General features: G+C 56.1%; 1 protein-coding gene across 1 annotated transcript; it reads right to left on the bottom strand.

Moving 5' to 3' along the window:
• Positions 1 to 81: 81 nt before the first annotated feature.
• Positions 82 to 9,799, bottom strand: Ppp1r1b (protein phosphatase 1 regulatory inhibitor subunit 1B). Its single transcript, XM_048365367.1, has 7 exons — positions 9,561 to 9,799; positions 8,028 to 8,088; positions 7,707 to 7,729; positions 7,256 to 7,331; positions 3,074 to 3,280; positions 970 to 1,092; positions 82 to 885 (listed from the first exon to the last, which is right to left on the bottom strand). The coding sequence occupies exons 1-7, from the start codon at positions 9,639 to 9,641 to the stop codon at positions 836 to 838; spliced, it is 621 nt and encodes a 206-aa protein (XP_048221324.1). The 5' UTR covers positions 9,642 to 9,799; the 3' UTR covers positions 82 to 835.
• Positions 9,800 to 15,845: the final 6,046 nt, after the last annotated feature.

Genomic DNA, 15,845 nt, shown 5'->3' with positions numbered 1-15,845 from the left:
CTGAACCTGTTACCACCAACCTTCCATATTAAGAGATTCGCAACCTCCCCCTTTCCCCTGAAAGAAGAAATCGCAGCACAATTATTTACAAAGATTTATTACAGCAGAGGAGATGTTTGGGTATGGAGTCAGGGAAAAGGGGGAAGGGGGCAGAGCAGCTGGAGAACAAGGAGAACCTGGCTCCCCCACACTGTGTGCTCCCTGTAGGGATGTTTACTATATATATTAGGCTGCATTCCTGGCATCAAAGCACAAACACACACACACAAAAAAAAAACATAACAAAGCAGCTGCTGCCAGTCCATCTTCCAGGCACCCAGGAGGGGCAGGGGCAATAGGGGAAGATGTCCAAAATGTTGAGACTGTGGAGAAAAAATGGCTGAGTCCTGGACCCTGTAGAGGCCTTTGAGAGAAGTGGTAACTTGAGGTCCCAGTGAGGCGGGGGCGGGGGGGGGGGAGATGAAGAAGAGCTAAGGACACCTGCAGGTCCTCTGCCCAGATCTTAGGGTCCTGCCCTGTGGGTCTCCGGTGCCCAGGGGAGAGGATCTGGGGAGTAGAATTATTACTTCTGGTTTCCTGATGTTTCTATTGTGGATTCCCTCATATCCCACTTCTCACTGGGTGAATGGAGGGAGGACTGGCAGGGATATATATTGGGGAACTCTGGGCATCAGCCAAGTTTGGGCAAACAAGCAAACACAGACCAGCCTTAGTCTTCTAGAAGTCAGAAGCCACAGCCCTAGCAGATGAGGGGAAGGGTACAAAGCAAGATGGGGACAGAGTAGATTTCTAGGGATGCCTCCACTTCCGTCCTGGGAGATGCAGGACTAGAAGCTTATGTGCCAGGCTCAGGGGGGCCAGGGCGCTGAGGTCCCTCCCCAGGCTCTGTAAGACAAGTAGAGAAGGACTCAGGAGCTGGGCCCTTCCCACCAAAGCCCCCAATGGCCTCCCATTCTCTTCAAGCCTTACCACTTAGTGCTCTTGTATCTTCTTCTTGGTCCTCAGAACTTCCATCTCTCTGGGGCTCATCCAGTGGGGGTGGGCGCTCCCAGGGCCCTTCCAGACCCTGGCCACAGGTTATCTTCTGCCCACCTGGAAAAAAGGGCATACAAGCACAGGCTCTGAGTGTCCATCTGACTGTCCTAGAGCCATAAACTACATCTAAGGGCTGAGGCCAAGCTTTCTGAAGCATAGCGGCCGGAGGATCAGACTACACCGCTCTCCCAGTAAGGAGCCATGTGACTTAGGTGTGCCGGGGTCACCTTTCTGAAGGAGATTCTGTATAAAAGGGCCATTATAGACTACCTTAAGTAAAGTTATACCTGCCAGGACTAGTGCCAGCACCTATAAGCCACTCAGCCACCTATAAGCCACCTATAAGTATGAGGGGTTATTGTTACTCCTTAACAGTCGAGTCATATGACCCAGTGCCCTACTGCTTGTCCTGAGATGTCTCTCACCTCCTTTCAGCCTGTTCTAGGGGCCTCAGTTGGAGCTGATTCAACCCTGCCAGCTGCCACAGACAGGAGGCCCAAGTCATCTTGTTGGGGTGCAGGGACTAAATGCTTTGAACAGGGGACTGCAATTCCTGTAAGTGATGGGGCTATAGGCTAGGAGTGGCGGTTCACACCTGTAACCTCACTACACAGGTGGTAGAGATCAAGATTGTGGTTCAAGGCCAGTCTGGGCAAAAAAATTAGTAAATGCCCATCTCAACCAAAAAACGACTGCAGGGAGTATAAATAGAAGAAATATGGTCTGGGGCAGCCCAAGCACACGCACAAAACTCTATCCCAAAGACAACCAAAGCAAAAAGGGCTAGAGGCCTGGCTCAAGTGGTAGAATGCCTACTTGGTAGAATGCCTACTCTAATCCTTCATCCCTATTACTAAATAAGCATATAAGTACATTAGAAGAATAAATGAATAATAATAATAATGGACCCAAAACTTTAATGTGTACCCATAGGAATAGATGTGGCAGCTTGCATGGCTACATATGGAAGAAACAACCCTGGGAGGGGTGAGGTCCGGCTTTCTAGTTCTCTAGGCTTTGAGACGCTCTGTGAGGTGTTTGGACCTAAAGCCTCTGGCTCTGCAGACTTCTGTGTAGGTTTTAGGCCTTTCTCTGGTCCCCTTTTCCCCAGGCAGCTGAAATTGGAGGTGCAAAGGATCAGATCAGTTCTTCTTCTTTGCTGGTCCTGGGGCTTGAACTCAGGGTCTGGGCGCTGTCCCTGAGCCTTTTGTGCTCAAGGTAGTACTCTACCACTGGAACCACAGCACCACTTCCAGGTTTTTTGAGTAGTTTATGGGAGATAAGAGTCTCACAGGGGGCTAGGGATATAGCCTAGTGGCAAGAGTGCCTGCCTTGGATACACGAGGCCCTAGGTTCGATTCCCCAGCACCACATATACAGAAAACGGCCAGAAGCGGCGCTGTGGCTCAAGTGGCAGAGTGCTAGCCTTGAGCAAAAAGAAGCCAGGGACAGTGCTCAGGCCCTGAGTCCAAGGCCCAGGACTGGCCAAAAAAAAAAAAGAGTCTCACGGGGACTTTCCTGCCCGGGCTAGCTTCAAACTGTGATCCTCAGATCTCAGCATTCTGAGTAGCTAGGATTACAGGTGTGAGCCACTGGTGCCCGGCTCAGATTGGTTCTTAAATACTGGGTTCTCTATCTGGACACTAGAGGGCACCCTCCCACACCCTGCCCTAGGAAGAAAAGGGGAGAAAACAGTTCTAGGGCTCTGAAGACCAACCAGCTGGACCCCTGAATCCAGCTGAGACCACACCACAGGCTCAGAAATAAGGCTATGGGTCCCTTTCCCTCTTAACCCCTTCCTTTTGTGGGTCTATCCTCAAACCTCTAATTCCTGGGGAAGAGAAGAGTATTGGGGAAAACCAGATCGGGAGAAGTGAAATCCAAGATGGAGTAAGTCTGGTCTCAGGTATGACCTACTGGGAGGTTCCCTCTGTCAGTGTGAGAAACTGGCTTGGGAGGGGTCTTTGGGATACTCCAGGAAGACCCCCATTTAGTTTGTGGTGGTGGGGACCCCCATGTTAAAGCCCCTTCAGCTTACCGGACCCCCTGATGCTCTTCAGGACTTCAGCCTGGCTGTCTTCTTCTTCATCTTCTTCTTCATCATCCTCTTCTTCCTCCTCCTCCTCCTCTCTTGGGTAACCCAGCTCCCGTAACTCCCCCAGCTCATCCTCCTCCTCCGAGGCCTGGTTCTCCCGCAAGTTGCTAATGGTCTGCAGGTGGGACTCAGCAATGCGCTGCTGCACAGCTGGCACGGAGGGGAACCCAGGAATGCAAGGGTCAGCCAGGGGTCTGAGGCAGATTAACCTCCTCAGGACCCCGAGTTCAAGGCCCAAGGACTATAGAGGCCAGTCTGCTGGGGACCAAATCAAACCAAGATGGGAGCAGCAGGGGGGCAGACTGGATTACTTTGGTTCTTAAGCTGTCCCAAGATGCTGCCCGCCCGCCCAAGACTGGCACCATGGGGATCCAGACTGGGCAAGACCAGGCGGGCACAGCAGTGGTTTAACATTCCCTGGCTAGAATGTTGCATTGCCAAATATTCGGTACTGGACAGTGTTGGCCGACATCAGCCCTCGCACAAGTCCCTGGGCCTGGGGATTTGCCAGTTTCCCTGCTTATCCCTGCAGTGTCCCCTCCACCATACTGCCTGGTCTTAGATGCCACTTCGAATGCCCTGCCCCAGACTCCAAGGGCAGGAATGTGGTTCAGAGGCTAAGGTCACAGCAGTTCTATGGCTGGTGAAGTCCATGCAAGAGAAGTGTCCTGCTCAGACGCAGCCCCCACAATCTTGACCCACATCCCCAGGCTCCCAGCTCCCTCTGCGGTGACCTAGAAAGCAGCAAACACCCCAGCAGCACCAAGTCCTACTCAGATACAGAGCAGGAAGAGACGGGAGTGGGCAGCTGGAGAGAAGTTTGCCGTAAACCGTGGGGTGAGGAAAGGGGCCAGGGCTAGTCTAAGGATGGGTCGGGGGGGGGGGGGGCGGCTGAAGGGATAGGGTTCAGAATCAACAGGAAGCCAAGGGCTGGTGGGATTGGGAAGCAGGTGGGACACTAAGTTCATAGCTCCTGGAGCAGATGCTGCCCTAAAGGGCAAGGCCACACAGTTCCTTGGTCCGCCAGCAGCCCCTCCCTTTAGCAGCCCAGGGGGTAGATACTGGCTGGAAACCTCTTGTGCCGTGAGCCGGGCCAGAGATTCTGCCAGCTTGGGGACAGGCACAGAGGGTGTATTGTGTGTGCCCGCTGCCCCACCCTGCCCCCAGCTCCCAGCTGGGCACCTCCCGCTGGCTCTGGGCAAGCTACCTAGGCAATAAAAGCACAATAAATTTCCCTGCTCTGACCTTGGGGACTCGGCAAAGCTTTACTCGGAGCTGAGTGTGAGTGTTCCAGCTTTGGAGCACCCTTGGACCCCCTCCCAGCCAACTTATTGCAGCCTACCACCCCTCCGGAGAGCTAGGGGACCTCGAATCCTCCATTAACCCCCAATGTTGCCAGGCACTTCCCCTGACCAGAAATGGGTGAAGTCTGTCAAAACAGGTCCCTCTGAGCATAGAAGGGGCCCTGAGGCTGGGAGAGAGAAGGTGGCATGCAGGGTAGCCTTCGTCCCTCCAGCCCAAGGTGGAGAATTCGTTCTTGAGCCACAGTGAGGAGAGTGCAGTGCCTGCCCGTGAGGGTGGCCCCCTTTCCCCTTCCCCCCTCCCCTGGTCTCCAGGGCACCCTGGGGCAACCTTTCCTTCCCAGGCTGTTTCCTTTCCCTTCTCTGCGTCTGGAGACCCGGAACTCCCCCTCCCTCAAGTCTCTCCTGCTAAATTCTGAGGACTCCAGCACAGCCAGCCCCCAGACTGCCCTCTCCTCTCCGGGCACTTTCCACCTTCTGCCTGTCCCTGCTTAGACTAGCTCACAGAGGACTGGAGGTGAGGCACATTTTTGGTCACCATAGGATACATGGGCAGTGCCCTGGCCCTCAACTCCTACCCCAGCCTAGTTGCCCCATGCTCACAATCAAGAATCCAGGGAGAAGCTGAACATTAGTGGCTCATGCCTGTGGTCCTAAGGTACTCAGGGGGCTAAGAACTAAGGACCAAGGTTCGAAGCCAGCCTTGGCAGGAAAGTCCTGTGAGACTCTCATCTCCAATTAACAACCCCCCCCCCAAAAAAAAACCATTAAGTGGAGCTGTGGCTCAAGTGCTACAGTGCTAGCCTTAGGCAAAAAAAGCTTAGGGCCCTGAGTTCAAGCCCCAAGACCAGCACGGAAGGAAGGAAGGAAGGAAGGAAGGAAGGAAGGAAGGAAGGAAGGAAGGAAGGGAGGGAGGGAGGGAGGGAGGGAGGGAGGGAGGGAGGGAGGGAGGGAGGGAAAAAGAATCCAGTGAGGTCTGGGGCTATAGAATGTGATTCACCATGCTCAAGGCCCTGGCTTCAATCCCCTGTATTCCCCGCCCCCCCCCAAAATGTCCAGGAGATAGTTCTCCCCCTCCTTCTCCCCTTTATATCTGCCCTGCTGGAGTGGGAAGCAGACAGGCGACTTATGATATCTGTTGAGAAGATGCCCTTCTCCCTCATGCCTACTTTGCATCCTTGCACACATCGCCACAGAGGAGGAAGTCTTTCCACATTGCCTGCTGGCATAGCTCTGTCCCTTCACTCTCCTGTCCTGGGAGAAGAGAAGGAACCCCTTCTCTTTTCCTTCTGCTCCTAGCCTTGGCAGGCAGGCTGACAGCTGCACCTGTTGACGTTGGCAGGTGCTGGGAACGTAACTCACCCGGCACCCTTCCGGGTCTCTCTCCTTCCTTCCAAGGGAGGAGAGGCTGGCCAGGCAGGAGGCGCCTTAAGCTACAGTTGAAGACGGGGTGGGGAGGCACCTGATGCCTAGTTAGGAGGAAGCCCTTCCTGCACTTAGTCCTCACCTGCTTCTCCTTCAAGCCTCTTTCCTGTAGCTCCTTGAGCAGAAACCAAGGTTCCAGGATAGCCCTAAATCCCACTCGTTCCCCCACCATGATCACACCTCCTGCCCCTTTCACATCTTCTTCCCTTTGTCTGTCCTGCTTACTTGTTGATTCTATGATTCTTCCAATCTAGGCCTAAACCTTCACCCTCTTCAAACTTTCTCTGACCCTTGAAGGCACAGAGCTCAGGAACACAGGGATTTCTTACTCATTTTTTTTTAAAAAAACTTTAGCCATGCTGGGAATGGAAATCCAAGGCCACATGAATGCTAAGCAAGAGCTCTACCACTGAGCCACACCCCTAGCCCCCAAATCTTCCAGTGCCCACCAGGGAAGTCTAGCATATACACTAGGTGATCAGCAAGTGTGTGCTACAGGATTCTGACTTTGCCTGTTGATACAGAAGGGGAGAGTCTAGGACATCAGGCAAGCAGGAAAGAGGATGGGGATGCCCTCGGGGAGCAGGTGCCCTTTGATGGGGTGGGGGTGGCCAAGGAGGCACGTGCTCAGTCTCTTTGCCAATTGCCATTAAACTGTTTCTTTTTCAACCCTACAACCTGCTCTTTTCAATGGGGGAGGGGGGCGGTGCTTGAACTCAGAGCCTGGGCACTCACTGTCCCTGAGCTTTTGTGCTCAAGGCTAGTGCTCTACCACTAGAGACATAGCCCTGCTTCTGGCTGTATTTGTTTCTTGTTTAATTAGAGATAAGAGACTCATGAATTTTCCTGCCCTGGGCCGGCATTGAACTGTGATCCTTATTCCTCAGATCTCAGCCTCCTGACTAGCTAGGACTACAGGTGTGAGCCAGCAGCCCTTGGCTTCCACAATCTGCTTTTCAGGTTCACAGCTGTGCCTTTTAGACTCTTGTGGGGCTTGAACTCTGGGCCTTGGTGCCGTCCCTGAGCTTTTTTGCTCAAGGCTAGCGTTCTACCACTTTGAGCCACAGGGCCACTTCTGATTTTCTGGTGGTTAATTGGAGATAAGAGTCTCTTAGCCTTTCCTGCCCTGGCTGGCTTCAAACTGTGATCTTAGGATCTCAGCCTCCAGAGTATATAGGATTACAGGTGTGAGCCGTTGGCGTGAGGCAGCCTCTTTTGCCGCAGCTTCTTATCTTTTGCAAGAGAAAAGGCTAAGAAAGAACAGGTTTCCAAGTCAGGTGACGATGGAGGAAACAGTCCTCCCACCCCTGACAAAAACTGACATGTTCCTCCCTTCCCCCTTGTCAGTGAAGTCTGAGGCCTCCACAGGACAGCCAGCCCTGTGGGTGAGGCATCATACCTTTCAGTGAGGGGGGTGTATAGGCACAGGGATTGGTTCTCTTCGACTTGACATGGTGCCCCTCTCCGGAAGCTCTCTGCAGGAAAAAGCCAGGTGAATTGAGCACCCACAGGCCCCTGTGTCCTCCCCTGCACTAACCCAGCCTCTGCTAGCGGATAAGATTGTGAACCTAAGCTGAGTCCCTAACTCCCCACCCTCCCCTTTTGTTTGGGGAGGGCCCCATAAGTCAGGGTCTGTCTGGCTCGGGTAAGACCTTAGGCCCAAGTCTGAGAAAAGAAGGACTTGCTGGTACACACTGGCACCTGCCCTTTTCAGATGAGATGCGATTGATATGCTAATGTGTCCTGTGGCACCCCGTGTAGGTGGCTGGCTCTGCAGGCACCTGTCCACCTTGACCCAAGGGACGCAGAGTCCCAGAGTTGCCTCCTCCTGGTCGTCCCAGGAAACTTACCTGGTGGGGGGAGGCCTCCTCCTCTGGGGTGGGGGGAGGGCGGGAATCACCAAATGCACCGGAGGAGGAGGAAGAGGAGAGGGAGAAAGAAAAATATCTGAGTCACTTTCCCCACTCAGTCTCTGAGGAGAGGGGGAATGTGCCCCTTTCCTCCTGGTGCTGAGAGGTGTCATGCCAACACAAGACCCAGCAAAGTTGGGGCTTGCAGACTTCATACTCTCCCCAGTCTTCAGCTCTGTCCCCTGCTCACTGGACTTTGGCAGAGCCCCCCAGGAAGAGATCAGAGTTAGGGTGGGGTTAGCCTGTTGGGAGCAGCCCTACCTGGGGAGGAGTGCTCTGAGAGCCGGAACAGCATGGCAGGAGTGGGTCTGCGGCGTCGGATCTAAGGACATGGAGGGAGGGAGGACAGGAGAGAGATCCTAGGTACCCCCACCAGGCCCCCACCCACAAGCAGCGGGGAACAGTGCTTTAGAGTCCACAGGGAGCCTTTGAATCAAAGACTGCCAGGGCCAAAGGAACTCGGGGGCTCACCCAACCCCTTCCGCCACGGAGATGAAAATCCTGAGGCTCTGAAAGGTTCAGCAGTGTGCACAGGACTAGAAGCCACCCCCCCCCCCACCTTACTGACTCCTAGAGCCGGCCTATCCCACTGCATGGCTACTCCAGAACCATCATCTTCCTTTCCATCACTTCCCACGGAAGCCCTGATGCTCTGTTTTCTGGAGCTTTTGGCAGCTGATGCTGGACCGTGCCATCAGGAGCCCTCTGACACCCAGACACCCAGATGGTCCTGCCATGTCAGCTCAAGAGCTCAAAAAAGAAAAAGCCCCCCCCCCCGAAATCCCCACACACCCCACAGCCAGCTGTAGAGGGGGCTGAGGCAGGCCCTTGCAGGCACCGCACACCTCACAGGGACGCTCAGGTGTGGGCCTGGGTCCCAGATGTCCCAGGGTTTGGGGTGTCTCTGGAGACCAGGGTCGGTTCCCTCTGGTAGTCTTTATCAGGATGTAGCACCCTTCATTCAGGCCCCATGGAAAGTTACCTTCCTGGCCATGTGAGACCATGGGGAGAGGCACTGAGCACTCCTAGCCGCTGTGCCCCCCCCCCCCCCGCCCCACTCCGGCAATCAGACCAACTGTCAGTTAATTAGGTCTTCTAGGAGCTCCAGGGAAATGCGCAGAGAACCAGGTGAGTTCGGCCGAGTGTGTCACCTCCCCCTGCCCGGCTTCCCGCCCACCCACCGGCCCCAGCCCTGGGTTCATTCTCACATCCCCACCAGGAGCCCGCAGCATCTCAGCAACAAGTGCTCGCTACCAGATCTGGGGGTTGTAGACCTCTGTCTCCCTCCCCACCCACCCCCCCCCCGCCCGCCCTCCTTGGGAAGCCTCCCAGCTGGAGAAGGGATGAGCTCGGCTCCTGAGGGTTAGGACCCCAGGGTCTGATGGAAAGAGGGCAGCGTACAGTGCTGGAGACCCCAGGCCAAGCAAGGCGGGGTGGGACTGGACGCCAGCGGGGCGGTGGGCGGCCGAGGCGACGTCCCAGGGGTCACGGAGTCGCCGCGCGAGGAGCCACGCACGCTTCGCGCGCGGGACCAGCTCCAGGGCTGGGACCTGCGTCCCGCGCGGTGCTTAGGGACAGGGACGGTGGCCCCGGAGCGAGCCTCCCGCCCGCAGCCGGTGCTCCGCTCGCCGCCGGGACCCTCCCGCCCGGGCAGCGCGGAGGCCCGGGGGAGGGGTGGGAGGGTGGAAAAGTTGCCCGAGTCCGGAGCGAACTTGGAGCGCGATCCGGCGCCCCAGCTCCCGGGCTGGGCGCCCGTCGGGGGGCGAGGCCGGGAGTGGGGCGCGACCCCCTTACCATCTCCACCTGGCGGGGGTCGAGCTGGCTGGGGGGCGCGGGCACCGAGAACTGGATCTTCTTGCGGTCCTTGGGGTCCATGGCCGGCGGGTGGGGTTGGGGCTGCGCCTCGGGGTCTCCGGCTGCGCTCCTGGCTCGGCTCCCCGGCACTGCCCGCCGCGCGGGAGACGTCGACGCGGACGAGGAGGAGGGCTGAGCCCGCACCGCTCAAGACACCGCGCCGCCGGGCTTGCCGGCCAGGCCGGGCTCGGCGCCCCCCCTTCCCGGGCTCGCCCGCCGCGCTCCCGCTCCCGCGCCCTCGCCGGGGCGCCCGCAGCCCGCGTGCTCCCGCCCGCCCGCCCGCCGCTCCCCTCGGGTCTCCGCGAGCCTCCCCTCCCGGCCTTCTCCCACCTGCCTCCGCCTCCCGCCCGCGGCCTCTGGCGGGGTTCGCCCCAGCGGCCCCAGCCCCGGGGTCCCGGCCCGGCCCCTCGGCCGGGGACTGGCGCCCGGGCGCGCGGAGGGAGGGCCCAGGGGCGGGCGGCCAATGAGCGTCGAGAGCCGCGTCCCCCGGGGCCGGGAGGAGGGCGGGGAGGGGGGGGGAGAGCGGGTCCCCGGGAGCGGGCGCGCGGGGCGGGGCGGGGCCCCCCTGCCGTCGCCCCGGAACTCCGCGCTGCATTATTGATGGGGTCCCGCGGGGAGCGGGGAGCCGGGCCGCGGGGCTGCGGGGAGGGGGCGGGCCTGGACCACCGCGCGGCCCTGCCCTTCGGGGTGTCCCGGGCGGTCCGGGAGGTCGAGGAGGGGGGGGGGGAGCGCAGCTCGTCACGCTGTGAATGGGGGTGTCCTAGAAAGCGGGTGCGTGTGAGCGAGGGGTGTGCGTGCCCGCGTGGGCGGACACCTGTCAGTCATCCCGGCAGGGAGTGTGCCGAGGGGGGGGCGCCACTTGGGGAGTGTGTGTGTGTGGTTGGGGGGGGTGGGGGCCGGTGTGGTGTGAGCGTGCGAGTCTTGGTGAGTAAGTGTGTCAGAGTGTCAAAGATGCGGGTGTGAGTGGCAGGGCGTGGGAAGACTTCGTGTGTGCGGGGGAGGGTGTGGGAGTGGAGGAGGATGTCAGAGGCTGTCAAGGTGACGGGCAGGCGGGTGCCAGCTCTCTGGGGAGGGAGGGGGGGCTGCACCCCAGCGCCGAGCCCCCCCCCCAACCTGCGCGTGCAGTCAAGGGGCTTGAGGCTGGGGACTGCGAAGATGCGCCCCGCATTCACGTGTCTCCTGCCTTTTCTCTCCCCCCACCCCATGTAGGGGGTGGGCTGGGGTGGGGTGGGAGAGGACCGAGCTGGCCCAGGGGGCAGGGTAGGGGGCTGCCTTGGCAGTACACGTGCCGTCACGTGTGTGAGCTTGGAGCATTTGGGAACAGAGCTGGGGGAGAGAGGTGTGTGTGCTCACTCGGAGGTGTGAGCCTCCTCCTCCACAGAGGTGCTTATGTGTGTCTCCGGAGGGGCGGGGAGGAGCTGTGCGGGTGGGTGGGGTGGCCTTGTTTGCCTGTCCAGGCCCTGGGGGTCTTTGCTGGAGCTGGCATTGTTTGGTGGGGGGGGGGCTGGGTGTGAAAGCCTCTCTGTAGCATCCCAAAGGTGTGTGTGTGTGTGTGTGTGTGTGTGTGTGTGTGTGTGTGTACTTCCTGGGGCCCTGTTTGTGTTGGCTGTTTTCTCTCCTGGTCACTCTCTGGCCCGGGACAACAGGAGCCCTCACTACCCTCTAACTCCACCAGCAACTTTTCCACTCCCAGCATGCTGGCTCCTTGGCAGAGGGAACCGGCCAGAGGAGTCTCATGAAAATGAGGTCAGGGGCACTATGTTCTGCCCCAGAGTCATTGCCCACTCCCGGGTGAGGAAAGGGGTGGCAGGACGGGCTGGCGAGCCCATGGGAATGGGGTGTCCTGGTGGCTCAGCTCGGCATCTTCCAGCCACAGGCCTGGCTCCAGGCCCTGCATGTTTGTTGACTTATGTACTTGTTGGGAAACAGCCTGATGCCAGGTTGCTGGCCCAGGGGTGTGGGCATCTCTGGCAGCCCCTGGCTTGGCCCAGAATCCCTCTTTCAGATGGGGTGTGGTGAGGAATTGAAAAGCCTAGATTGGCAGAACCTTGGGAGAATAAATAAGGAGAGCTGAGCCCAGGCCATAGCCTGGACAGCCACTAGGCCTAGGCGGCCATGGCTAGGGGCTAAGGGAGTAGGAGAAAGGAACAGAGGACAGCCAGGTTGGGGGGGGAGGGGTCAGGAACAGGGCATAACCCTTAGTGGCACTTCAGGGCCAATTGGAGCCAAAGGCTCTGGTGAGATCTGGAGGCTTGTTCATAGAGGCTGTGCACTAGGAGACCCAAGTCAGAAAACACAAATTCCCTGAGCCCAGGCTGGGGCACCTGGGAAGGGAGGTAAAACCAGTGACTCCTCCTTGCCAGTGAGGCTAGGAAGACGGAGCCTTTGAGGAGGGGAGGGGGGGTCTCTACCTCTGCCCAGCCTTTGCCCAGGCACTGCCCCTCAGGCTCCTCATCCCTGAGGCCAAAGGAGTGAGGACTGACAGAGGTCTGTCTACAAGGGACAGGCAGGAAGAAGAAGAGGGACAGGCAGAGAAGGGGGGGGGGGGAAGGCGAAAAGAAAAAGACAGAAAACCCATGTGAGAGATGGAGAGACAAAGGGAGGCAGAGAGGAGAAAGCCTCACGACAGAGAGGCAGGAGACAGAGATGGAGAGAGAGTAAAAATAGCTCCGCATTAAGATAATTGCAGCTCACAGCTCTGCCCTCCGTTAGGAATTAAATGAGGTTTTATTACTTTGATTTTTCTCTCCTGGATCCTACGCCACTTCTCCAGAACTTGGGGAAAAGTTTTTCCGGTGGGCGGCCAGGTGGCGGGGGCTGTGGGGGCGACAGAAGAGGAAGAGAACAAGCACTTCTGGGAGCGGGGGAGGGGCGGGCAGAGGCTTTGGGGTGGTGGGGGGTGGAGCCCAGCAAAGGTTGGAAGAGAAGGCTAGAGCCAGGCACATGGGATGGGGGCTGAGAAGCAAGGGGCCAGGGTGACTTCCATTCACTCTGACTTGGAATTAATCATATGCAAATGAGATGTAAAAATAATATGCCACTCCTCGGTTATTATTCTTGAGTTAGAAGCACGGGGCGGTGAGGTCCAAAGAACAAATTCAAGACCTTGTTTGACTTAACTCCCATTGCACGGTAGGTGTTCCTGCTGCTTGGACGGACAAAGTTTATGGCCGGGTGTCTGTTCACGCGCGTCACACTACCTTGGGGTGTGGTCTTGCCGCCTTTTACATCTCCTTGCTGCCCCATGCCTGCCTCAGGGCTTGGCCTGGAGGAGCCACTCCAGCCACTTTTCTGGAAGGCGACTTTTTGTGTGTGGGTGCCAACACTAGGTAAGGTTTGAACTCAGGGCTTTTCTTTTCTTTTTTTGTCAAGTCCTGGGGCTTGAACTCAGAGCACTGTCCCTGGCTTCTTTTTTGCTCAAGGCTAGCACTCTAGCACTGGAGCCACAGCACCACTTCCGGCCTTTTCTATATATGTGGTGCTGAGGAATCGAACCCAGGACTTCATGTATACGAGGCAAGCACCTTTACCACTAGGCCATATTCCCAGCCCCCGCCCCTAGCCTTTTCACTCAAGGCTAAGTGCTCTACCACTTGAGGCACAGCTCCATTTCCATCTTTTTTTTTTTTTTTTCCTTTAGTGGAAGAGAAGAGACTCATGGACTTTGCTGCCTTGGCTGGCTTCAAACTGTGATCCTCAGATCGCAGCTTCCTGAGTAGCTAGGATTACAGGTGTGAGCCACAAGTGCCCAGATGGAAGGTGACTTTGGAAAGGTCTTGTCTTTCTTGGGAGGGGTGAGGAAGGAGAAAGGGCAATCAAGAACTTTTTTCTCTCTCTGAGCAAATTGTACTCACATGGACAAAATTTAAACCGGAAGTTTGACCGCTCTGGGTAGGCATCTCAGCTCTGCAGCTTACTGGGAAAAGTTGAATAAATTTCCTGGCTTTTATGTGTCTTTCTTGCAGTATGATTCCATAGAATAAAACTAAAGCCCCTGCCCAGTTTAGGACCCTGGGTCGTCTTCAAACCTTCCTGGCAGCTGTAGGCTGCAGTTCTGAAGATAACCAGGAGGTGGCAGAATCAGCCAGGGTTTGAACTGCTGTGCTGGCACTGTAGGTCAGTAGTTGGGCCTGGCACTGGTGACCTTGGCACCACTGAGCTGAGCTGGGGCTGGCAGGGCTGGTGTGTGGAAGCTTGCAAGGAAGCCCCTGGAGTCCTGGGAGCCAGCCTTATGGGGCCTGAGGAGCACTGTCTGGGCACACAGAGGCATGCTTCCTTGCCTCTCCAAGAAAGAGAGCTGAATGGATGGAAACCGGGACAGTGATTCAAAGCCTTTCTCTAGGGAAACCCATGAGCAAGGAGAAAGAATGGACCAGGGCACCCTTAGCTGAGACAATGCTGGGTAGACTGGGATAATGTAGGTAGGTAGTCATCTAAGATATTCGATCACACATTCATTTATGACCATCCATTCCTTTGCCCTTTCAATATATTCATATCAGGTGCTTAAGTGCGGGCGGGGGGGGGGGTTATGAAGCAGTATTGGGTTTTGACCTTGGAGCTTTTCATTTTCTAATCTGTGCTCTGCCACTTGAGCCATTCTGTAACCCCTTAGGTACATTAAAAAATCCACTTTATTGAATTATAAGCAACAAAAATGTACCAATTTAAAATATGCATTTCAATGAACGCTTGACATTTTTATCTGACATGACCACCGCTATCATAATGCAAATAGAGAATGTTTCTACCACCCCAAAATGTTCTGTTGCTTCACCCAGGTCATTTTCCCTCTCCAATGGGCACATATATCATAATTCCCAACACTCTCATTTAAGATATGGCCATCTCAATGTCTATCTTCACATGGTGTCCAAAATGCAGCCGGCACAACAGTGTAGAAAAGATGGACTGAGAAGCCAGGCACCAATGGCTCACACCTGTAATCCCAGCTACTTGGCTAGCCCCACAACCAGCAAAAGTAAAAAATAATCTAAATACTAAAAACTGATGGAGTGAGGAATGAATGAATAAACAAACACTTGTTATAGAAATGCAACGAATGAAATATAAATTTAATGAGACCTGTGTATTCTGTATCTCATTTAGCCTTCACTTTTATCATTCCATTCTGGGTTCAAACAGTCTAACTTCAGAGCCCCTCCCCGCTTTTTCCCCTTCTGTGCTAGATATCAGACCTAGGAGCTTATCCCTGCTAAGTTATTCCTCTTTTTTCCAGTTCTGGGGCTTGAACTCAGGACCTGAGCACTGTCCCTGAGTTTCTTTTGCTCAAAGCTAGCATTCTACCACTTGAGCCATAGCACATCTTCTGGCTTTTTCTGTGTGTGGGGTACTGAGGAATCGAACTCAGGGCTTCATGCATACTAGGCATGCACTCCATCACTAAGCCACATTCCCAGCCCCCTGCTAGGTTATTTCTGAGCAACATCTCTAGCCCTGGAACCTTTATCTGTATAGCTGAGGTGGGGGGGTGGTGGTGGGTCCTGGGAGCTTGAACTTAGGGCCTGGGCACTGTCCCTGAGCTTTTTCACTCAAGGCTGGTGCTCTACCACTTGAACCACAGCTCCACTTCCAGCTTTTAAATGGTTAATTGGACATAAGAGTTTCATAGACTTTCCTGCCTGGGCTGGCTTTGAACCGAGATCCTCCTACTCCTGAATAGCTAGGATTAAGGGCGTGAGACATAGGTGCCCTGCTTGTAGCTGTTTTTATAATTTTTTTTATTTTTTAATTATCAAACTGAATTACAGAGAGGTTACAGTTTTTTGGCTGTTTTTGAAAACAGGATGGGTGTCAGGAAGATGGTTAGATTCCTAGCATGCACCTGAGCCCCGGCATTCCCCTCTCCCAGCCCAGTTTTGACCTAGCTGGCAAGAACAGGAATCGGCAGGCCGAGGCTGCCCTCTGGTGGCAGGAACCTGTATTGTACTATCTGCGCCCCCAGGTGGTGACTTTGGGAGCCGCATCGTTGGTGAGAGGAGAGCAAGCTGCAGCCAGCAGCAGGGGCAGCCTCAGCCCCCCCTCCCCCCAGGGCACCTGGAGACCCCCTGCTCTGGCCACTGCCTGGTGCCCCCCAGGTGCCAGCTGAGGCTGCCCCCGAAGAATGCCAGCTGCCGAAGCTCGCCGCCTCCCACTCCCTCCACCAGCCTCACACACACTCCAATCCTGGTCCAGTCGGCTGCTTCCATTCCCTGAAGAAGAGGC

Source organism: Perognathus longimembris, chromosome 17, assembly GCF_023159225.1.
Source record: "Perognathus longimembris pacificus isolate PPM17 chromosome 17, ASM2315922v1, whole genome shotgun sequence".
Lineage (NCBI taxonomy): Eukaryota > Metazoa > Chordata > Mammalia > Rodentia > Heteromyidae > Perognathus > Perognathus longimembris.
Note: the sequence above shows the minus strand (reverse complement) of the source record. Positions and strands in the feature narration are given on the sequence as shown.

Coding starts and splice junctions, on each gene's coding strand:
- Ppp1r1b (XM_048365367.1), bottom strand. CDS start 9,641: ATGGACCCCAAGGACCGCAAGAAGATCCAGTTCTCGGTGCCCGCGCCC. Junction 1,093..3,073: donor GAAGAGCATCAGGGGGTCCG/GTAAGCTGAAGG, acceptor CCTTTTTTCCAG/GTGGGCAGAAGATAACCTGT. Junction 886..969: donor AGATACAAGAGCACTAAGTG/GTAAGGCTTGAA, acceptor CTTGTCTTACAG/AGCCTGGGGAGGGACCTCAG.